Source organism: Phalacrocorax aristotelis, chromosome 1 (genome assembly GCF_949628215.1).
Source record: "Phalacrocorax aristotelis chromosome 1, bGulAri2.1, whole genome shotgun sequence".
NCBI classification, from domain to species: Eukaryota; Metazoa; Chordata; class Aves; order Suliformes; family Phalacrocoracidae; genus Phalacrocorax; species Phalacrocorax aristotelis.
The window spans coordinates 29,842,458-29,866,543 of record NC_134276.1 but is presented as its reverse complement, the minus strand read 5'-3'; the positions used below and the strand labels follow the sequence as shown (position 1 = coordinate 29,866,543).

Genomic DNA, 24,086 nt, shown 5'->3' with positions numbered 1-24,086 from the left:
TCGCAAGATGGCGGCGGGAAGATGGCGGTCCCAAGATGGTGGCTGCTCCTCAGGCTGTCGCTAGAGGGCGCGGAGCGACCGGGGATGGGGCCCGCTCGCCCAGTGGCTGCGGGTGGGGAGCGGCGGCTGCGGCCTGGTCCGCAGGTGGCAGGGAGGGAGGGAGGGGAAGGGGCTGCGCGTCCGCCATGGATAGGTTCGTGTGGACTACTGGGCTGCTGGAGCTGGGGGAGACGTTGGTGGTCCAGCAGCGCGGCGTGCGCCTCTGCGACGGGGAGGAGAAGGTGACGGGCGCGGCCCTGAGCGGGGCGCGGCGCAGCCCGGGTGACATGGGCCGGGTAGAGGGGAAAGGGCACGGCCGTGGGTCCCAGCCAAGGGGGGTGATGGGGTAGGTGGCTGTAGGCGGTGTGGGACGGGGGGCGAGGTGAGGGGCGCGGGGGGTTGGGACCGCAGGAGGAGCGTCGGTCAGAGGCCTGGGAGGAGGGGGACATCTTGCGCCGGGGTTTGGGCTTGTGAGAAAGTAGTTGGGGAAGAGGCCCAGGCTCTGCGGGAGAAGGGCTTTGGACGGTGGGGGAGGGTCGGCATCCCCGCAGGGCGGGTGTAGCTGGTGTCACTGTCGTGAAACTTGGTGTCCCCTCCTCGGGCTGTCACTTCCTGTGTCAGGGGCTGAGTGCTCCCCCCTGTTGCTCAGCTCAGCAAGCCGTGCGCTTTGGCTTTGATGCCACGTCCAGGGCATGCCATACAGCTCACACCCGAGTCATCCGGGTAGCTGTGAAATGCTCTCTAGCTCTGGTCGTGAAGGGCGCGATCTTCCCCTCTGCTGTCATCTGAGCCTCCTCTATTGTTTTGTATCACGGCTGGAGCAGCTCTTGATATATCCTCAGTTTTCCTCACCAGAGTAGGTGCATACCCTCATAAAAAAAAAGTGTAAAAACATGCTTCCAGTTGGAAGCAATGTGCTAACAGAGATTTTTCCAAATACTGATGGCTGCCTGATAAAGATCTTTTCAACAATGAAATGGATAGAAGTACTACTTCTGTGTGAAAGGCCAGAAGATTTCAGACTCTGCATAGCGTCTTTGTATTCGGTTGCTGTCACCAAATAGCATTCCAAAGCCAATAGCCCTGTTGAAAATACGATATTTAGGAACACTTGTATATCTTGCACAGCATATGGAGGGAGGACCCCTCAGGATTTCCTGGGGGAAAGTTTGTACAGTTGAAAAAGGAAGTTTGTATATATCTATCTAATCCTTTTATACTAATTTTCTCCATTGTTTCCTAAACTTAATTTATTGTGTTTTCTGAAAAAAGAGAGTGTTCTCAAAATACTGGCTCGTTGAATCTGATTGCTATGTTGTGGTAATGCGTAATGTTTCCAAGATTAGTAATTATGCAATTTACTGGTTATATTTGTTGTTGATGTGTTTTATTTTTCCCATTTAGTTGAAATTTGATAGCGGAGTATTACTGCTAAGCACACACAGACTAATCTGGAGAGATCAGAAGAATCACGTAAGTCCCATTTTTGTCTCTCTTACACCATTGAATTGCAAATTCCATAATAAACAACAGGTAGCTTGCAATTAAAAGACTGCACGCGGAGAGATTTTTCTTTCCTTTATGTGTGCTTTGTTTTACAAGTAGAGTCCATTTTTTGGCTCACAGTGGAAAGAAAATTATGTGCAGGAATGTTCTTTTACCAAATTCTGCTTTAATAAAATAATCCTGCAGAGATGAGGAGGTATGGGAATTAATCATATAAATTCTCCTTTTCTACAGCACAAAAATAGAGTCTGGCATCATGCACTAAAAACACTGGTTTGAGACTGAAGTTGAATGCGTCAGGGAAATCATAATGTGAACTATGCGCCTTGTCTAGCAAGACCTTTTCTTCCTCATTGTTTTCAAGTCCAAGTTTCCCTGCCTTCTGCTTCCAGCATACAGTCCCAGACCATGATTTGATAATAGGATGTGTTTGGCAGAAGTATTATTTTGTACAGATTTTACCCTCCCAACTGCCTGTTCCTGTGCTGAACCATGCCTTCAGTAGGCAAGAACATTTGTCTGTACTGTGGTGGAGAACTAACTCAGAGGTTAAGTGGCAGTGGCAGAACTACAGTGTAATACTGCTGCTGAAGGCCACAGCCTGAGATTGCAGGCTAGAAATGGGTGAGAAAGACCCATACAGAGCTCTAAGCAGAGACTGTGGCAACATGCACCACTTGCAGTTGCAACTGAAGGAGAAGTCCTCCTCAGAACTGGGTTGGATTATGCTTGTTTTGAACACAATCTTTTAGAAATTTAACCCCGGAAGCCAAAGTTTAGACACAGCATGTGCAGATGACAACTCTTCAAAGGCATATAATATTCTAATGGATTAGTTTTGTGCAAGCACCTCTCACGCCTAAAGGCCATTCCTTACCAAATATTGCATCTTTGCTCCAAAGCAGGGAGCTACTAAGAGCCTTCTAAAGATAAGGTCACCAAGGATGTTCTTAATTTGGCAATGCAACATATTTTTTCCGTAACGATTGTTTGCAGAAACAGCAGTACAAATCTTTCAAACTGTTTATGAGAGCTGGGTTACTGTTAAAAAAGTCAGTTGTTGTTTGTCCAGATCATGAACTATTCTGTATAAATTAACTTTTTCAGCACGGTCAGTGTGAGATAATTTAGTTGAGCTAAACTGTCTGTGTAATTCATTTCTTATTTCTTCATCAGTGTCTTGACATGTGGGCGCGTACTGCAATGTGCACTGCTTACTGTTTCTAATCTTCTCACTTGGATGTTTTACTTGTTTGGAGTAACATTAAGTGTTATGGCTTCAGCAAGTCTAACAACTGTCCATATCCCCATTCTCTCCTTCTCAACAAAAGGATGACATTCATCTTTTGTTCCTGACTTCTCCTTCTCATAGGCTATATGATTCCTTGTATTGAGATCACTGAATTTGCTAATTCAGCAGAGAAGAAACTTGGAGAATAAGAGAAATAGTTTTCTTTTAACAAATTAATTTAACTCAGCAAACATTCTGACAAGCTCCAGGCTTGATTAAGAGGAGGGGCAGAAACATATGGCCAGGAGATAGGCAAAAATTACCCAGTTCTTATGTAATACAGAGGAATTTATTGGAACAGGCTGCCCAGAGAGGTGGTGGAGTCACCATCCCTGGAGGTATTTAAATGACATGTAGACATGGCACTTCAGGACGTGGTGAGACATGGTAGTGTTGGGTTGACAGTTGGAAAAGACCTCTAGGATCATCAAGTCCAACCTTAATGATTGTATGATTCTGTCCTAGCAGAGCCAGGTTTGTTTTTAAATTTTAAATCTGTACTAAACAAATAACTTTGTTAGTGGGGTAAATGAAGCTGCTTCTTTCTCAAGCTCTTAGGATTGAAACATGAGGAGCACAATGCCCTTTTATTTTCATGGTGAGTTGTTGGCTAAGCTCAGCTGTGATATAACATCAACCTTAGAAACCTTAGCTAGCTTACCTTGAATAAACTCATAGAGTGTCCATTTTTATTGTGTCAGCAAACTAGTAATAAATGTCATTAGGTTAACATAGTAAAACTTTTTACAAAAGCAGCTGTGGTTTATAGCTGCTGCTGTTACATACTGTCTGCAGTTTAACAGTATAGAAAATACAGTGATTTCCAAAGGGGAAAAAAAAGTAATTCTTTTGTTACATAGCTGGATCTGTAGAACATTTTAAATCATAAAATGATGCATAATGTGAGCATGAGACGTTAGGAAAAAAGATCCAAATAAACTCTCAGCATTTTTAACACATATCTCTGTCTGTATCCCTTCCTCTTGCTTCCCTCACCAGGAGGGGGTGATTCTAAGTCCCTGTGCTTACAATAATTTTGTAACTTTCTAACTGTGAACTAAATGAATCAATCATTTTGACAGTGTACTTACTATATATAGTTGGACTCTTTTGTCATTTGCAAAACCCTTTTTTTTAACAGAAGTATCATTTTGCCTATATTTAAAGTGTCCAGAGGTATGTGGGCATTTTACAAACAGTAACCTGTTCTATGTAACAGATCTAGAATCTGAACCCACAGAAGAATCTAAATGGCTTGTATTAAGAGCTTTTAGAACAGGAAATACATCATGTTTTTTCCCAAAGAGAGATTTACTCATTAGTTGGGAGTTCCCGCATGTATACTTCCTAATCTCCAATTTAATGAGTATTTAATCATTTCATGCAGAGGAACAATTTTGGTAGCAGGGATTGAGTGGGCCCCATAGCAGTGTTCGTTGTAACCTGGTGTTAGGGACACCCTTGTGGCAGATGGAAGAGAGGTTAAAAGAGGGAATGTGACTTGTGTTTCCCATATTCTGGGTGACTTCTTGATCACCGAACTATTGTGTGGAGCACAACATTTACCAAAGGACACTCCCGAAAACAAGGCTAGGCACCAAATTAGATGCTTTGAACTGCTTGCTTCCTTGGGCAATTTCTGTCTCAAATGCATATAGAAAGAGTTTAGCTTGGGTAGGTTAGTCTCCCACAGGTGGATAGAGTCTTGTTTCTTGCTCTGAGTTGTTTTGTCTAAAGCACAGTCCAATAAATGTGTGAGATGCATCAACTGCCAGATTAAGTCCTCGGCTGTGGGAGAAATTCCTGTTCCCCTCAGAGGATAGTCTAGTTTTTTAGACATTCGACATTTAAACGACTAGTGCTTTTGGATATTGTTGTAGCTCCCAAAGTAACATCAATGCAAAAATGTTAAGAACTTATGAGCATGGCACACCTACAGGAATAAGCTGCAGTAGTATGGAAATTTTAGTGTTTAAATTTTGAACTTAGATACTAAAGATTTATTAAATTCCTAAGTCCTTCTATGAATGTAGCTTGAGGTGTCTAAAGTCGACATATTGACACTTAAGTTTGGAGGTTTTTTTATTATCTAGAACTCAGTTCCAACTTTGTATTAAGTTTTCTACTTTCTCTTTAATAGATTGTTTCTATTGTTAATATCATATTTCATATGGAGTGCCTCAGGCAGCACCTGTAGAAATCTGTACTGTTCGTGAAATGGAGAGAGAGAACACTTCGTTTTAGAGAACGAATAGTCAGGATATGGCTTTAATGTCATTTGTGTTTGCATTGATGATTCCAGGAGTGCTGCATTGCTATACCTCTGTCTCAGATTGTCTTTGTTGAAGAGCAAGCAGCTGGGATAGGAAAAAGGTAAGGTGATAGTCACTGTCTTTTTCAGATGGATAGTTTGCCATACATGTTATGTGAGGTAACCAAGATTACATATTAATTCATGGTGGGTTCCATTTGCAATCCAAGTTTGCAGATTGACAGCCACAAGGACCTGCTTTCTTTACTTGAGATCAAATATGTAAGAGTCGTGCCAAAGCAGTGTTTGATGTGATTTGTTAAATAACCGCCTTGTAATCACTAAACAAGTATGTGTTCTAGCTTGCTGTTTTCATTTCATTAGTCATAAATACCAACAGTCATTTTGCTGGATCTAAATTTGAAAGCTAATTTTAGTGTTTTCTGCCACAGAATTGGTTGGGGATAGAAACTCTGCCAGATCCTGTAATATATAACTTTTCAGGACCATATGATTAATTTTGAGCATGGAAATTCTAGCGATGGTTAGAAGGAACTCAAGTGTTTCCACTCACTTGAATAACTAATTCAGTATGGTATGTGTATAAAGAAGCTTCACAAGAAAAAGAGAAAAAAAATTAACTGGCGAAAAATATATGTAGTTGACTACAGTCAGATGGGTGAGGTAATATGCCAAAAGAAATCAGGTAATTCACTAATGCTGGAGAAGTCAAGTAAATAAAGACCCATGAAAAAAGTATCAGTAAAATGAAATGGGAACATCAGGCTTGCAGTCATGCTGTGATAGAGGTCTGTTATGTTCCTAAAATAATGGTATCTCAACGTTTGTTTTGGTGGTAGGTGTCACTTTAGACTGTTATTTCCATGCAAGTTACCTTTGATTGTTGGTTTTGGACACATTCACATACAGTGTTTGCAAGTGACATGTACAAGTGGGATAGGTTAACTGTAATACTGAGACCTTTTATTTTCCTTTGACAAAGATAGTGGTTTTTGGCAGTAGTTACTGCAAGTCAAAAGCCAAATGAAGTGACTAGTTGACAATTAGTTTTTATCATAGCTAAAAGATTTTTCACAAATTATTGCTAGCCATGTTAAAATTTGTCCTGTTTATTTCTCAAGAACTGATGGTGGGTACATTTTAAATTTGTGAGATGTTGCTGTTTTAGAGGTTATAGTTTTTATGCAAGATCTACCATAATATTGAGTCAAAATACTTCAATGTTGATGCACAAACATAAAGCGTTATTTAATGTACTTTATCTCTTATGTGAGATAAAGTTAATGGAGGTTTTGATTAACTTTAGTGGTTAACTTTGATTGTAGAAATAATTTTTTTAGATGTGTCAGAAAGCTTCTCTTCTCTTTCCTTTAACTTTTTCTTAGTGCCAAAATAGTTGTTCATCTTCATCCTGCTTCTTCAGACAAAGAGCCTGGTCCATTCCAAAGCAGCAAATATTCCTACATAAAACTTTCATTCAAAGAACATGGGCAGATTGAGGTAAGTTTTGTACCATGCAAGCCCAGCACATCAGATCTTTGGACATGCTTTTCTTCTCTTGCTGTGTTAGTGATAATTTTCCATGATCTTCCCATGTTTGCTTTTGAGGTGGAGCTTTTTCAATACATCCTTTTTTAAAGACACACTATGAGCCTTCAGGGTTCTATACTTCGGTTAAATAATGCAAATAGAGTTCCAAAAATGTCAGGAGGCATTATTAGGCTTTAATATAAGCCTGGACTTCCTTTTGTAATCTTTTAGATTGAACACAGGATTTTCCAAAATAATATCTCTGGAATCTGTTAAATGTTTAACAGAGTAAAAAATGTTTCTTTGTAGCTAACCCTCTCCTGCACAGGAATCGCGCATGAGGAATTCCTCATCATCTCTCTAATTTTATTGCTGAACACTTTCTGCTGCCTCAGAGCTTTGTTTCATTTTGTGTTTTATAAATCTTCATTTTTTTACCAACAGAAATCTCAAAGCCTTTGAGCATTCTAAAAAACCCTTTTTTTAAAAGAAGGCTTATCCTAAAAACCAAAGAAATTGCACTCTGTAAAGAAATTTCATAGTATAAGATCCTTACTTGAAGAGAGTGAGAGCTTTAACTTTGAACCATGAAAAAAGCTGTCCCTGTTCCCTGCAGAAAATCAGATTTTCAACTTCAGTTAGTTATAAATGTCTTATAAACGCATGTGCTTGATCAGACTCACTTTCATTTTTTTGTGAGCAGTTTTTAGCTTAGGGCGAGTGTAGATTTAGGCCTAGTTGTAATTGTATAGCTGTTTTACCTAATCGTAAACGTATTTTTTTTGATGTTAATGTTCATGTCTGAGAACCATGCTTACTGGTTACCTAGCATATCAGTTACACTCCAGATCTTTTATTTATGACTTCAGAATGCTTTCCTGTGAACTGTGAACAACACTCATAAGAGTGGAATAGATTTTCTTTCTGGATTTTGGTCAGTGGGATACACTTACTGTTAACTAATTAACTAATACCATCTTCTGGTGGTAGCAATAAACAAATAAGTGTAATTGATCTGTGTGGTTGTCTTTATATTGTTGGATTAACAGATCAATAGTAATCGGATTGTTCAACTTTCCTTCAGCTTAGAAGCATGCCTTTGAGCAAATCTCAACATTTTTACCTTTAGCATGTTTTGGAATATTTTGAATATCTGAAAAAAATATTTTACAGTAGAAGTACTCGTGTGAGTTTAACTAGTAACTACATGGCTCTTCCTCTAATGTGTATATTTTTGAAGACTGGAGATTAAGAATTTCCAGATATAAAAGCTGTACTGTGGATGTGCAGGTGTTACCATGATTTGTCTTACTGTAAAGTTTATATCATCTACCACCAAGATGCTGAAAATACCAGGAGGTACTCTGCACAGCTTCTGAAGTGTCTGTTGTCACTCTCTAATGTTTGCAGTTCTATAGACGATTATCAGAAGAAATCACACAAAGGAGATGGGAGAACATGCCCACTGGTCAGACCATGCAAGTTAACAAGGATCCACAGGTATGTGCAGAGCTTCTGAGCAGGATTTGCCTGTAATCTCTTGTTTCCACATCTTGCTGCCACAGTGTACTGCATCTGGCGTGCCTCTCTAACCAACACTGCAGGCATGTGGGAAATCAGCTTTACTTTGCTTATTTCTTCACCGGCATAAATTAGTTTTGCCTTTGCAGTTTTCATCTAATATAGAACACTGTGTCCACTCTGCCTTGAGTGTGTTTAGACCTGAATAGTTGATAATGAGCTCTGGTTTTTTTTATGTAGTCGGGCGCATGCACACACACAAAATTATGCAAATATTATATATATATTTGCATATAGTTTTATTCAGCATGAGAGATCTAATGAAGCTGAAAGATTTTTGGTCTTAATTGTGATTTCTGTTTTATCGTTTGTAGGCTGGAAGTCTAAACATAACATGCAACTTTTATTTAACTCTTTGAAACTATATGTTTGATTTAACAACTGTCCATTTAGAATATATATTTATGGAGAATCTCTTCATCGTGTGTTGGATTGCCTTCTTTGTCTGCATACTTCTAGGTTATAAACTCTGATAAACATGTAGATGTTGTTTCTGTATATGACTATGTTGAATACATTAATATATTGAACATATAGTACCATATGAATGAAATAGGATGATCCTTTGTAATTATAGTACCTATAAACATAGTTGCATTTGGGCTGATGGGGAAGCCTGCACCCTGTGTCAAGACTCAGTTGATGAAAATGCCTTCCCTCCTGTTCTTACTCTTGAGTCATAGCAAATCATTAACACCAGCGCTGAGCTTTGCAGTCGGAGATTTGAGGGATGGCACCCCTGCCACTTAGGTACCAGCCTTTCTAAAACACTTTTGGCATCAATTGAAAGGTTCACCCATCACCTCTGTTCTGATACTTCTCAGCAAGGTAAATTAGACTGCACTTAGCATTGTGTTTCTGTGGCTATGTTTCTTCAGGCTCGATTTCTTGAGGTAATCATGTTTAGATACACATTTCCACAGCTCTAGTATAGATGTTCACATGGACTCAGGAGGCTTAAACTGAGATGAACTGGAATGCTCAGTCTGGATCAGGCTATTAGGCATCTTCATATTAACAGCTTCAATATGATAATCTTATTATCTGTCTACTAGAGCAAATTCATACATGCTTTTTATTACTAATTACACTTACTGTTTATTTTTTTACATTGCTTTAAAAAATACTTTCAAGAAATGTATGAAATATTGTATGCATTGTATCAGCTCTGTGGGGGAATGTTTCCTGTCTTCTAGTGTAAGGTTTTTCACAGTGAGGCAGATGAGAAAACTTAGCATTTCCTATTTTGATTCCTTTCATTATTTTCTTTTGCAGGCAGGAAGAATAAGGGCTGTAGGAATTGTAGGGATCGAAAGGAAATTAGAGGAAAAAAGAAAAGAGACTGACAAAAACATTTCCGAGGTAAATACTACTGAAGTTTCAAGGTCAACCACCTGTCTGAGCCATTTACATTCATTCACACTTTCTTTTAGGGGCAGCTGAGACTGTTGATTATTCTTGTTGAGAAGTCTGAATTGATTAAGAGTGTATAGTTTACAGTTATTTACTTTGTTTAACTGGCTTTTTAATATATGTAAAGGCACTTCATTTAAACAGTTCCTTTCAAGAAGGCTGTTCTTTGAAAGTATCGGTGTGTACTTATAAAATTGGTTTTGGTAGAATTAGAAACCTGAGCTCAGTGACTTTTCATCAGGGGAGGCAGAACACAAACGCATTTGCAAAAGGAGACTATTACAAGCTTGGGGTTTTTTTCCTCTTTTTTTTTTTTTACAGCTAATTTTGGTTTCAGTTGAAAATTTAATACATATTAATAAGAATATGCTGATGTAAGTGTCTGCACATAACTGTATTGAAGCTAGATTTTCATTTTATAAATACTCAGTTTTAAAATGTTGGGTCTAGGCTTATAATTACAGCAAAATGTTCTGCAGCCCAGGCATCAGCAAGGTGTTACAAGGATCTTTGCAAAATACCTGGGCTAGAGGGAGACCATCCTTTCCCCCAGAAACAGTGTAATAGTTAAGTTCCAGATATCAATACTGATGGACAACAGAGGCAATTAATCTCTCTGAATATACCTGACAGCAACATCCTCAAAAGTAGTCTGGTTCTGTCTTGGTAGTAGAGATTAATACAGAAGTACTCATAAACTGCATGCAACAGGTTTGTTATTGTGGCAAAACTTTATGGGATTCAATTGTGCCACAATAAGAAAAGCATTCACTGCTCTGATACATAAATTATAGTACCTTTGCAGGCCGCATGCTGTTTCAGATACTGGTAGCATTAAACCTTTTCCTTTGTTTATGAAGAATGTAATGAATGAAGTTCTGTGTGTAGTTCAAAAGGTATTGTGGTTACATGCATGTGTATATAGTTCAAAAGGTATTGTCTGGTTATTTTTTCCTTTAGTAGCTTTGTCAGAGAGTAAAAAAAAATCTATACATGTTGTATGAACAGAGGAAAACTGTGACTTGTAAAATCCTGCCTTCCTCCGGCTTTAAATGTTATAAATGACTTAATTTAAAAAATGGTGCCCTGGCTTCCAGGAAAAGGCTTCCTGCATCTGCTGTTCACTGCTGATAAGAATCCAGTTCTTTAGCCTTTTGTTTATCTGAGGAAGTTCCTGTTAGGTGTGTGCACATTCCCCTTTGTTTCTAGGCCTGCCCTCAGTGAGTCAGGCAGAGGAGGAGTTGGACACAGCATGGTGTTTATTTAGCTAAATCTAGGGTTCTTTTGATGAACGATGTTTTCATGCAGGTTATAGAGATTAGAAATAAGCTGGGAGAAGCCTTGTTAGAAAACTTTTTGTTGATATCACATACAAGTACAGTAGAAGGACTTTGATTTACACTAGAGATTGGGAAATGTATTGTAAATTCTTGAATTTGGCAGATTAAGAAGTAAAAAGAAATATTCCAAAGAGAAGCTTTTGTTCTGGTGGTGGTAGATTACTGTTATGCGTTAGTATATTTTCTTTTCTCCCCTTGGACCTAGCTTTGTTCCACTTAGTCTTGGATACCTAATTTAGCTACCAAGTGTTAAGAAGCTAGACTTCTTCAGTCAGTGGAGAAACACTGGCACCATTAGGAGGGATTCAGATGAAAAGCAAACCCTGTCCCTTCCCAGAGGCATCTCTCTTCTTTGCATGTTGAATCTCAAACCAATAAGCTTCTAAGTAAGGTGCCTACATGTAGATGGGAACAACTGGATCTTCCTCTGCAAATTCTGCTAAAATGTGTTTTTCTAGTGGGGAATTAGTCAGAACAAACCAGGAATCACATAGGAGCAATGGCTAGAAGCTGTAGGCAAGATCTGTCTCTGGACATTTGACATACTCTAACTGAACAACCTTCTTTACTTGTGGCTGGAGGAGTTGGGTGCTGCTGTCAGGCAAGCTTTAGCTGAACAGGTTCAGGAATTTTTCTCACACCACTTGTTCAAAAAAAGGTTGTTTGAAAAGGTTGATCACCTGGGCACGTAGTCATGTGTTTGAGAGAAGTGGGTGAGAAGGCAGAATGTGTGTAGCTGCGGATGGGAGAAATGAGAGTTGCTTTTTAATATAGTTGTGTTAGTATAGTTGCTAATTTTTTTACATGAATTTTTGAATCCTAGCTGGTTATCTTTTGAATTTCAGTATACCTTCAGCTTTTTCTAATGTATGTTTTATTTAAGCCTAAAAATGCCCTTTGTGGGTCGTAGAATTGTTGTATTTGAGTCTGTAGCAGTTTGTTAAGGTTAATAGACTTGATATAACTGTGGTCCTGTGATGGATATCCAGTTTATTACATTTTTTTTGTGGAAACAAAATAAAAGGTTTCTTACACTAGAAAAAAATTGGGTTTTTTACAATTTTTTTCTCTTGCTTTAGCAGGTATTTTGGTTTTTTAGGTCCAGTTCAGAGGATGCTTTTTATCTGGTTTTTATTTTAGTTTATTTAAATCTGATAATTTGTCTCATTGACCTTATTTAATTCATTTTTTAAACTGTTTTTTGTTTATTATGGTAGCACCACTGTTCTATGTATGCAATACTTAAGAGATGTTGCCACATATTTTCAGAGATTTTGTCTCTTCAGTTAAGCATATATGTGAAAGCATATACCTTCTTCCTTGCTCATTTGAAATGACTGTTTCTGACTAACTTAGTAACATCTACTGATTAAAGTAAAATTGTCTTGTTGGGAGGCGTACTTCTGTAGCTTTACAGCTGACTTGCTGCTGGCCAGAAACAATAGATCTCCTTGAGTGAGGGTTGACTGTCGGAAGAAAACCTACCATTACCACCAAGGAAACTTCTCCCAGCTTTTAGGAGAGCATAATAAACTTGGACAGTTTAATCTTTTCTGGGCCTGAGTGTTTCATTATTCCTTCCTGCCACATGGACTTCATAAATCATTTTGAACCAGTGTTCACATACTAGAAGAGTGTGTGATTGTTTGATTCTTTTCTTCATCCTTTGTTGTTTATGGATTATATAATTTTTTAAAGATCTGATATAAAACAACTATATCAATGAATTATTAATAATATCTCACATTGTATCATATTAATCTGAAGGGATAGCAGCTCTTACGAATAGCGTGGATAGATAGGCAGACAAAGGCAGCTCACTGTATCCATGAAGTTGAATGCTGTAATTATACTGATCTGCAGTGTCTGCTTTTCATTTCAGGCTTTTGAGGATCTTAGCAAACTAATGGAGAAGGTATGGCATGTGTCACTTATCCAAGTAGACTTACGCTTGTTTTCTCAATTTTAAGCATGCTTTTTTCTGTTGAGCTCAAAGTTGACTTATCTATGTGTGTTTCTTGACAGGCTAAGGAAATGGTGGAGTTATCAAAGTCAATAGCTAACAAGATTAAAGAAAAACAAGGTGACATCACTGAAGATGAGGTAAATTAATTTTGGTTTTAAAGTCAACACAAATGTTCCTATGCAAAGCAAAAAGCTATCCATTTAATACAAGTAATGTTCATAGAGAACACTTCATAGTTGGGGTTTTTGTGTTTTAATTCTACATAAAGTAAATGTGACTTACTTGTTTAGTGTTGGCTTTTCTCTCGACCCTCTCTTAAAAGCAAAGATTGTACTGCCTTTGTGTAAATTTTGTATTTTTGACCTCCGCTGGTCAAAAGTAAATTGTATTAAGTCTTGTCTTCTCTTTGCTAGAGATTAACTTCATTGGTAGTAAACTGGATGGATTTATTCACCAAAACTGTCTTATGGTAATAAAATCAAAGAATTTTAAAAGCAAGAATTATTCACTAGCTGATGTACCTTTATTAATTTGTTTGTTTAGACTATTAGGTTCAAGTCCTATCTACTGAGTATGGGTATAGCTAATCCAGTTACTAGGGAAACATATGGATCAGGTACACATTACCACATGCAACTGGCGAAGCAACTAGCTGGAATACTGCAGACGCCGTTAGAGGTAAAGTACCTAATTTTGCACCAGAACTTTCCATGTGTTGCTGAATTTTGATGTAAATGTGTTTCAGCTGCAGTATTGTGCCTCTTAAAGCCTCAGATTTTGCAGCGCAGCCTCATGTTCAGTGTTCATGGAAGGATTATATATCCTTGTTCTGAATAAGAAATTTTAAATATAAGTAAGAATTTTTCTTTGGAGTAATGGCATCTCAGCTTCTAATTTGTGAAATATCAGTGATAGCAAGACTGCAGGGATAGCAGTCTTTTCTATTTGAATAGTTCTGTATTCATCCCTTGCTGCAGAATGTTCGTTTTTTGAAGAAGGAAGCAACACTGACTTAGAAAATATAAGTAGTCAGTCTTTAAGCTGCTTAAAACCTACATATTTTGCAAATACAGCACAGTTATTACACAGCTTGCCCCTTCTTAGTAATATCTCATATTTTAATTTATCTGAAGCTATTACAGAATTCAGGATTCTCACCACAAATTTAGATTTCATGTTGCAACTTATAAGGCTATGTGGCTACTATAATGTATACATATTTCAGTATTTGTTGAGAAAGCTTTGTGCTACCTACTATGATCAGAATGGAAAACTGTGTCTGAAAAGCAAAAATGGTAAATTGATTGATAGATTTATTATCTTGAAATTCCTTGTTCCTGTGATTTATTCTCTGCTTTAAAATCAAAGTAATTCAGTCTTTGGATGTAGTATCAGTGGTTTGCATTTTAAAATTATTAGAGAAAGATATAAGTTGTTACTTACCTCTCATGCTAGAAATACATGGTATTGCCTGTCTAATGGTGTTTTTCATTAAGGCCCATCATTTAGCTCCTCTGTTTTACCTGTTTAATCAGTCTAATGCAAGTTGAGATACTGTGTTTACTAGATTAATGCTATTTCTCTTACCAGTCTTGTGCTTAACACAGGAGCGAGGAGGGATCATGTCGCTTACAGAAGTGTACTGTCTGGTAAATCGCGCACGAGGATTAGAGGTGAGAAATTGGTTTTGTTAAGTGTTTTATAAGATGTACTTCAGTGATAAGGTAATTAAAGGAAAAAGGGTAAAAATGTTCCCTACCAATTGCTCACTCTGCCTGTCTAACAGCATGAAGTGATCGGCCCTTTATTAAAATTAGGGTATTTTACTTTTTTCCTTTCTCTTTCTTCCATGTAATGTTTGTCTATCCCCTGTGAGTTCTCATAATGTATGCTGCTTTTTTAATGCCCTATAAAAGGGAAAATCTGTCCTTATCTGGAAAGAATACTGAGGGACACAGAATACTAAAGAATGGTGAATGGATTTGGTTGTGGGGTTTTTTGTTTGGTGGTTTTCTTTGTTTTTTTTACAAAATACATCAACTCTTTCTGTAAACAAGGCAAGAAGGATTGTTCTAGAACACACTGTAAGGAAACAAGACAGGGCATAGAAGCCAAGAAGATAGACTGGACAATAGAAAGGAAGAAAATGAACAATATTATGTTGCCTGGTGTATTTTATAGCTGTAGTTATTAAAACTGTTTGCTTTGGTGTTACGCTATTATACCTGAAATGCAAGCTGTGAATAAATATGTTTTACTAATTTAATAGTTGCTGTCACCAGAAGATTTAGTAAATGCTTGTAAGATGCTGGAGTCACTGAAATTACCACTAAGGTAAGAGCTTTACAGATGTATTTATAAAGCATGATACTTGCAAGTCAGACCATGGTGCTTGGATGACTTAGTATTTTACCTGTGCTTGGATGACTTAGTATTTTACCTGTGCAAGATTTTTTTGGGTTTTTGTTTTGTTTGTTTAAAAAAAAAAGTCACCCTTTGCTTAAAGGATGCTGCTGTATGCACCAACATCTGCTCTACATTAAAATATTATATTTTTTACCCAGCATTTACTTTGCTAGGAAGGCAATATTCTTTTCACTTCCAATACAGTTTTTTTCAGATGGGAAAAGTGTTTGACTAAGCCCAGACATATGCCCTGCTCTTCTCAGTCTCTTCAGATTTTGAAGATGCTTTTAATAGTAAGGTCATTTCACAGAGGTTTTTGGGTTTGCGGTTGTTTTTGTTATTTTTTGTTTTTCTTTCTCTTCCTTTTGTAATGTGGTTATAGGTGTGGATGCATTAGAAATATGATCATAGATGGTGTGCACAGGTTTTTTTAGTTACTTGGACTCTCTTGATTATAGGCTTCGGATATTTGACAGTGGTGTGATGGTGATTGAACTCCAGTCTCATAATGAAGAGGAAATGGTAGCTTCTGCTTTAGAGACAGTAAGTGTACTTCATTTCCTTCAGTGTTCTGACCATGCTAGAGAAATTTAAACACATTAGGTATAAAAACTTGAGGTACAGGATTTCCTTTTGAGGTTTTGAAATACAAAATATTCCACTCCCAAATCTTCTAATAGTAGTACTTAAACAGCACTATTTATCTTCAAAGTGCTGTGCAGGCAATAATCTTAGTCGTTGTCTCCTTAGGGAACAGGAACATTTTCACCTCTTTTATCTCTTCTCAAACTTCGTTAACCTTCAACCTTTCTCCAAATCTTTTGCGCTGTAGGATGAAATTCATGGCAAGTATTAAGTACTTAATTTAGGAGAAGTGGACTTCAGACACTGTACACAAGGTGCTTGAAGGCAGTGAAAGTAGCTCTTAAATGTTGATACAGGCAGTTGTTTGGGTTTATTTCATAAATAGCACATTGTATGTGTAACATCTTGTACTGAGTTTGCTGTTGTGAAGAGCGCTCAGTTGGAGAGTAGTACATATAGAATTAAGCTACCTTCATCAGGAAAAAGAAATGGTATAAATTGCAGTGTGGTAAACCTTCGTGGTCTTGCTACCTCTGGACTCTTTCAAGTCCTGGTATCCCATTATTTGATGCGTCTTCCTGTGTCTTTTTCAGTGGGATGTAATTTTTTGTTTTCGTAAAGTTCATTAAAGGCTCACTCAGTGTATCCAAAGTTAAACATCAGAGTCAAAGAGGACTTTGGCTTGGGCAGTCAAGAAAAAGTAGAGCTATGACAGACACCTCCTCACTTGGTACATGAGGTAGACTCTTCAGTGCATTTTGCGTGATTGTTACTCTATAGCTTTCTCTCATCAAAAAGATTTTTAGATAAGAGAAATGTATTTTCATCTACAATCTAAGATTCCATCCTAATTTATGAAAACTAAAACGCTTAAATCTTTAAATACATGTTAACCCTTTCAGTTTATTTTCTTACATTTACAGAAAAATACCTAGCCAATTTCAGTTTTTTTCTGATTATTTTTGGTTTCCAATTAATTTGTTGCCTTTGGTAAGAGTGCTTATCTCTTTGAAAGGAAAGGAAAAACCTTTTCTTGATAACAGATGAGGTCAACAGCAAAAAGCAACAGATGGTAGATTTATTACTGAAGTGCCTTTTTTCTTCAGTTTTCATAATATAAGACTTTGACTCCATAGAAAAATGTAAGGGAGAGGCTTTGGGTGAGGAAGGGTAGCCCATAAGGGAAAAGGAAGATGAGATCAGAGCTGAGCCCAAAACCACACTGTACTTAATGTATAATGTACAGTAACATGAAACTTCTGAGAAGTGAAAGGAAGTCATAGGGTTTCCGAGAGGAGAGAGATGTGGTTTTGAACAGCTGGAGAAGACAGGAAATGATATGGAAGGCAAAGGAACCCAAAGTCACCCTTGATGAGAATAGTGGCTTGAGAAGGATAGTTAGTTAATCACCCACATGCATATTAGCTTGTATAGCTGACTTCCATTATCTAGATTTGATGATTTAGCTTCATAAAATCTCAAGTTAGGACTAATTTAGTCTGAGTTATTGTGAAAAGACTACTGCTGAGAATAATCCAGAATAGACCCCCTCTCCACCCAGTTATATGGGAAGCAGAAATGGCAACAACATCTGCATTTACAAGTTTGCCTGAATCTGAAGCAATGGAGAAATGGAAGAATTATTTATTTGTAGGGTAATAAAACATGTTTATCTGGAAAATTCAATGTAGTAATAAGTCTGGATGTCATATCTAGTATTTTAAGCATCCACACGTCCAACCTGTGTGAGGTTTCATTTTCGCATGTATTAGTGTGGTTGAGACAATGGAGCCAAATTTTTGAGTCCCAAGGCTTAACCTATCTTTTGTATCAATGGAATGTGACGGTGGCTTTTACTGATCCCTCTAGTATGACATAAGATTGGGTGGAGTATTGGGGTTTGGGGATTTTTCTATAGGCAGTGGGGATATTTGAAATCCCATTAAACTCAAATTTTCCACTTCTGTCTGAGGTGACTTAAATATCTAAATCGATGCCCTGAACAGGTCTTTTGTTTCCTCACTAAGGCTTCACTGTTTGCAGAATCACTTAGTATAGTTGGGCTGTGTAAATAGTGATTGTGACAGTACTGCTGTCTGAACTATTCTAATTTTTCCACTCTTCTTGTCCTGGGGCTTCTTTTTAAAAAAAATCTGAAGGAAAGGGTACCATGTGAAATTTATTTTTTTTTTTTTTTTTTAAATTTAAAACAGATTTAACTCTTTTCTAGGCTCCTTTTTTATACTTGGCAATTTTCACAGGACACGGAGGGGGCATTTTTAAGGAGAAATACTCATAATTATTTGTCCTTTTTTAAAATGCAAACAAACTAGTTGTCTTCATAAGGGATTTGCTACCAATTTATCACTTCACAAGGCTAGACCTGATTCAGTAGCTGAGAGAACTTTATTGTCCTTTTAATGCCATAGTTTGTTTATTTATATGTTTGGTTTTTTGACAGGTATCTGAAAAGGGTTCTCTCACAGCTGACGAGTTTGCTAAGCTCGTGGGGATGTCTGTTCTCTTAGCCAAAGAAAGGTAAGTGACAATTGCTGTGTTTAATACCTTCGTTATCACGTTGTCCTCAAGTAATACAGCATGTCTTCTTTTGCTTTCTCTAGGCTGCTGCTTGCTGAAAAGATGGGCCATCTTTGCAGAGACGATTCAGTGGAAGGCTTGAGATTCTACCCAAATTTATTTCTGACGCAAAGCTAAAGTCTGTTGTAACAGTTGAACAAGAGGGTAGAGGGCAGAACCCTTCCACCAACTGACTTTAAAATTTTTATTTTGTTAGTCTACTGCAACGGTGATGAACATTGCAATGCTTTACAGTTCTCAGGTATTTCAAGTGCTGAATCCTCTTATGTGGAACTGAAAGGAAGTAGGAATCACTGTCAGAAACATGTTAATTGTCTCAAGCCGGCTAGCTCATGTTTCAAAGTTTTATTTGATGTGCTCTGTAGTTTCTCGTTTCAAGAGAAGGCAGATGAAGATTCCACACAAGTGAAAGTGGAGAGAATATCCCTGTAGTCTGCCATGAGGGCCAGCACCCACAAAACAGGTTACTGCATACTCCAGTTTCAATTTGTTTATGTCTAGAGCAACAAAGCAGACAGATGTATCCGTAGTGATAAGTGACTTTGGTGTGTAGTGAGGTATAAGTTGCAAACCAGAGTAGAATAACCCCTTCTCCCTGAAGTGATGAACAGTTTTGTAAGAGGATCTTGGGCTTCTTGTACTTTGAGAAAGAACGAACCTGCTCCAGGAGAGATTAACGTATGTTATGAGAATCTAGAAAACATGATGTTTATTTAGTCATGTCTTATGCTAATATCTCAGATAGGAGCATTGTTAGCACAGACTCCTCCCTTCTCTTTCCTTGCCATCTTCCTTCCTGTCTCATTATGTTGCACTTTGGGTGCCCTTTCTCTTTTCTCTCTTTACATGGCAGAGTGTAGTAGCCTCCTGTCACTCTACCAGACTCTGTGCTTTAATGTGCTTGGTTTTTATCTTGTACTTCTAATGAAAGATCGTTTGTCTGTTTCATCGGCCTACTATCTGTTTTGGAGAGACAGTTATTTTGCTTATATCTTGTATGCAAAAATTAATACGCTTTCAGTATTGAAGGGAGGAAGAAGACCATCACCCTGTGTTTAATAGTCACAGCGTATCATGTTGTTTGGTATTCCTCACCCTATGTTCACACTGAATGCAATTGGATAGTCTCAGTTTTCATAACTCCAGTGGAGTTGTTACATTACTTGAAGATCTGTTGTCATGGTAATAATGGTAAGTGGATGTTTGTGATCCACATCACTTAAATTTTTGACATTTTGAAGTGACCAGTTTTAATAAATAACAAAATGTATTCAAGGTATGGACAAGGACAACATATGTATAACTGCATTGTGGTTGTAATGGCCAAATTGACATTACAAAAAAGGAGAAAAAGGCTTTTAAGAGCCTGAAAATATTTTCAGAACTATTTCAGTGTTACCATAGCTTAGACAAGAGTTAAGAGCCTGCCAATAAGGAGTTCAGTGCAGAGATCCCAAGTGATGATGCTTTTCGTTCGTAGGATGCTCATTTAGGTCCAATGAATTGTGTCATCTTATCCTTGTCACAAGCAAACTTTCATGCAGTGCTTTATTTAGGGAAGTTTTCCTCTGTTTCGTGAAGGTGCTAAAACTAATGTGCTTGACACAGGTGAAGGAAGCAGTTCCACCCTATTTTTACTGTGTTAACCATCTAGTGTCATCTCTTCAGGAGCCTTATGGCTTCCTGCTTTTCTTCATCCTCCCCACAACACCCAGAAGAGATCTACGTGAGGTACACCAATCATCACACATCTAAGGAGAGACTGAAAAATGAGAAATTCAGAAGCAAAAAGGTGTTTTGTGACAGCTGTTTCTTTTGCCCGATACCCAACCCTGTCAAGGGAGACCAGTGGTTTATGGGCTTGAACCATTTCCCACAAGGGGGCATGTCTTCTGCAGAAAGGGCAAAACCAGAAAGGAAATGCTAACTGTAAACTCCAGCCTTTGCTGCTCCAATCCTGAGCATTTCATTATTTTAATTAAGCAATAACAATACGGCCTATTTAGAATGATGGTACCTTTTCAAGCTTTTCTTTCTGAATATTTTTCCTTGGCTTTTTTTTTTTTCTACAGGGAAGAAGTCTATAGGGTAAATTGTATAGCTGTTTTAGAATTTAAACATACACAGAAGACAATTACTACTAGAAAGTAATAAAAATGAAAAGATTTTCTTAAATAGACTGTTCTGTCGAATTTTGGGTTTTTTTCTTCTTAAAATTTTTTGGCAGCTTTAAAGTCTTTGAACATCAAAATCTTGTGGTTCTGTGGGGCAGGTTTTTAAACTGCATCATATTTTTGCTGTCTCATTTTGTACCTAAAAGGGTACAAGATTGTTTTGATTTAAAATGAAAAGGCAGAATTGTTGGTTGACAGCCAGCTGAACGAGAGCCAGCAGTGTGCCCAGGTAGCCAAGAAGGCTGACAGCATCCTGGCTTGTATCAGGAATAGCGTGGCCAGCAGGAGTAAGGAGGTGATCGTGCCCCTGTACTCGGCACTGGTGAGGCCGCACCTCGAGTGCTGTGTGCAGTTTTGGGCCTCTCACTGCAAGAAGGACATTGAGGTGCTGGAGCCTATCCAGAGAAGAGCAATGAAGCTGGTGAAGGGTCTGGAGAACAAGTCTTACAAGAAGAGGTTGAGGGAACTGGGGTTGTTTAGTCTGGAGAAGAGGAGGCTGAGGGGAGACCTTATCGTGCTCTACAGCTACCTGAGAGGAGGTTGTAGTGAGATCGGTGTTGGTCTCTTCTCCCAAGTTACTAGCGATAGAAGGAGAGGAGATGGCTTCAAGCTGCACCAGGGAAGGTTTAGACTGGATATTAGGCAAAATGTTGTCACTGAAAGAGTGGTCAGGCATTGGAACAGGCTGCCCAGAGAGGTGCTGGAGTCACCATCCCTGGGGGTGTTCAAAAAACATGTAGATGTGGCACTTCAGGGCATGGTTTAGGAAGCATGGTAGTGTAGGGTTGGTGGTTGGACTTGATGATCCTAGAGGTCTTTTCCAAACTTAATTATTCTATGAATTAAATGTAATTAGAATGCCCTGGTTCTGTTGCTGAGTAGCCTGTGAGACACTCCAGCCAGAATCACAAAACTAGATGTCTACACAAGCACCAGTTTCATGAGGGAACCAGTCTGAGCTTGAGCCAAGCATATATCCTGTGCTAGAGCTGGAACAGCATCTGACATATGCGAATGTGTTTTCCCAGCTGAAAGACAATAGAAATCATACATCTGATGCCACACGGAGAGCCAGCCATCTGGCAAACAAATGGAGTGGCATGTTTATGGGTGTGTGGTGTCATGGTAGTACATCGCACTGTCCTAAACTGCCCTTGCCCAGTCCTGTTTCTGTTGGTACTACCAGCAAAAAATCTATTGACTGTTGAAGCAGTATTATAGGAGAGAGGAAAATATAGTTGTCATTCTCACAGATCATTGTAGTTTAATACAGAAGGTGCCTGTATGAACCTTCCATGTTTTGATTATTCCTAGAATATTTGTATCAAGATACATGAACTTCATCTCATTTTGCCAGGGCTGCCCAATTATGCAGTCCTTTGAACAGAGGTTTGTTAACAGAGGTCTGTTCAAATGGAGTAGTCTTAAATGATGTTTTTCATTTGAAAACACAGGTCTCTTTATACATATGACAGGAAGAGAACACTGCTCAGGAATCTCTACATCCTTTCTATTTCTCCTTTCCCTTTGTTTTCAGGAAAATTATATTCAGCCTATGGAAACATGGCCCTAACCTGAACCATATTTCCAAAATGCAAACTTTTTTTTCCCCTGAAAGATAACATATGGTATGTATGTGTATTCAGAAGTCTTCAGAAAGTGGAACTTTAATAATCACTACTGGCTGTGTATTGATAAGCTAAACTCTTGGACACTCACTTCTTCTAACATGACTTCTACAGTTTGTCCAAAGGGCCTGACTGTGATTTTTGTAAAATTAGTGAAAGTACGTCACTGAATTCATGAAGACGCTAGTGGGAGACAGTGGGAGTCTGTTGCTGACAGTGGTTCCTGCTTCCTCAAGCCTGGGAGGCTCTCATTTGCAACTGATTCAAAATTACTTGTGGATTTGATATGAAATAATTATTTTCTTTGGGAGGAACCCACTCTCGAGTGGTTTTTTGCCTCAGCTAGATTCACAAGTCTGACAATTGCATTGCTTTTTCCTACTCTAGCAGTTCCCATTTCATCCTAATTCTCAGTGCTTCAGGCATTCACGAGAAATGCAAGACAGTCTAGGTCCAGGTCATCTGCTGGGAAGGCTTCAACTAGCATTTTGTTCTCCCAAAAATGAGCTGCAAGTAATTGTGCTAAGAGCATATTCTGGGCATGTCTGTTGACAACATTCATCTTCATTTTAAGGAATTGCTTAAATACTTTTTGGAGCAGAGGCCCAAGTGTAATGCCTTCCAGGTAGTTGTCCTGGCCTGCAGACTTGAGAGTAATTTTTCTTTGCGGTTTAGAAATGAAGCATTATTCAATTATTTAAAAAAAACCAACACCAAAACACAGTAACTTCAGGAGCGAGTGAGGAAACCTCAGTTTCAGAAAACCCCACAGCCTGCTAGTGCTATTTAGTGCACACTCATGAGAGGTAGACCTGATAGAAACCACCCTGCTCCATATCCCTGCTCCAAACCAAAGACCAGGTAGGATCTTGAGTCTCCTCCTTCCCCACTGCACTGGGAATGCTGTGACTTCAAATTCCCACTGATGAAAGAGTGCATTAAACCCTGCTCTGCCATGCTCACAGCAATGATGGACAGCAAGTTGAAGGGGCTGCTGGAATAGTCGCAGCACTTTCGTGACTCTAGTCCTGCTCTGAGCGTAAGGCTCAGACTAGTTAGATGTTCTGCATTGCTTTGTTCAGTTCAAAGTGTTTTATGTACTTGGAGGGTTTCACTCAGCTGATGATAAATTATCATCAAAATTATCTCAGGGACTAAGTAAAGGAGGATAATCTAAATGCTGTTTCACTGTGTTTTTGAAGTCAACAGTCGAACAAATTGGTGCTCCTGTATCCCTTGCTTTGATACATGCAGAACGCTCCCAGAAGCTCAAAGACAGGACTTGTTATTTTCTTCTAACAAAAAAATTTGCAGGAGGATACATGCTGTGTGAAGTATTTTTCTTTTTGCAAAGAACAATAAAGGCAGCACAGTTGCGCAGAATAAATCTGTACCTGTTGCGGTGTTTGTACTGTGGCTATTTAATGATTCACTTCACGTAGGTAGAATTATTTTCAAATGTTGCCTAAATATAACGGTATTTTCTACGGCGTGTGGAAGTTCCTGGTCTTTCAGCCAGACTCAGCAGTGGTGCGTGTGTGGCACAGTTCCCCAGAGTTTCACTTCACATTGGGCAGAGAATTTGAGGTGTGTCTTTAAATTGCAAAGTTCCTCTGGTTTGATCCACCCATTAAATGAGAATGGCAAAACTTCCACCAACTTCAAACCAACCTTTGTTATAATTATCAAATGTTGATTAGTTAACAGCTCTGAAAATGGGTGTATTGGCTATAGCTGAGCTCTGACAGGGAGAAGGA

General features: G+C 38.5%; 1 protein-coding gene across 1 annotated transcript; it reads left to right on the top strand.

Moving 5' to 3' along the window:
- The first annotated feature begins 115 nt into the window (after positions 1-115).
- On the top strand, positions 116-23,728 carry VPS36 (vacuolar protein sorting 36 homolog). Its single transcript, XM_075086124.1, has 14 exons — positions 116-281; positions 1,444-1,512; positions 5,139-5,209; positions 6,494-6,608; positions 8,049-8,138; positions 9,495-9,581; positions 12,855-12,887; positions 12,998-13,075; positions 13,482-13,616; positions 14,546-14,611; positions 15,208-15,272; positions 15,803-15,887; positions 18,391-18,467; positions 18,551-23,728. The coding sequence occupies exons 1-14, from the start codon at positions 186-188 to the stop codon at positions 18,642-18,644; spliced, it is 1,161 nt and encodes a 386-aa protein (XP_074942225.1). The 5' UTR covers positions 116-185; the 3' UTR covers positions 18,645-23,728.
- Positions 23,729-24,086: the final 358 nt, after the last annotated feature.

Excerpts from the sequence above, each read along its gene's own strand:
- VPS36 (XM_075086124.1), top strand. The coding sequence starts at position 186 with ATGGATAGGTTCGTGTGGACTACTGGGCTGCTGGAGCTGGGGGAGACG. Across the intron at positions 13,617-14,545 it reads TACTGCAGACGCCGTTAGAG|GAGCGAGGAGGGATCATGTC; the intron begins GTAAAGTACCTA and ends TGCTTAACACAG. Across the intron at positions 15,273-15,802 it reads TCACTGAAATTACCACTAAG|GCTTCGGATATTTGACAGTG; the intron begins GTAAGAGCTTTA and ends TCTTGATTATAG.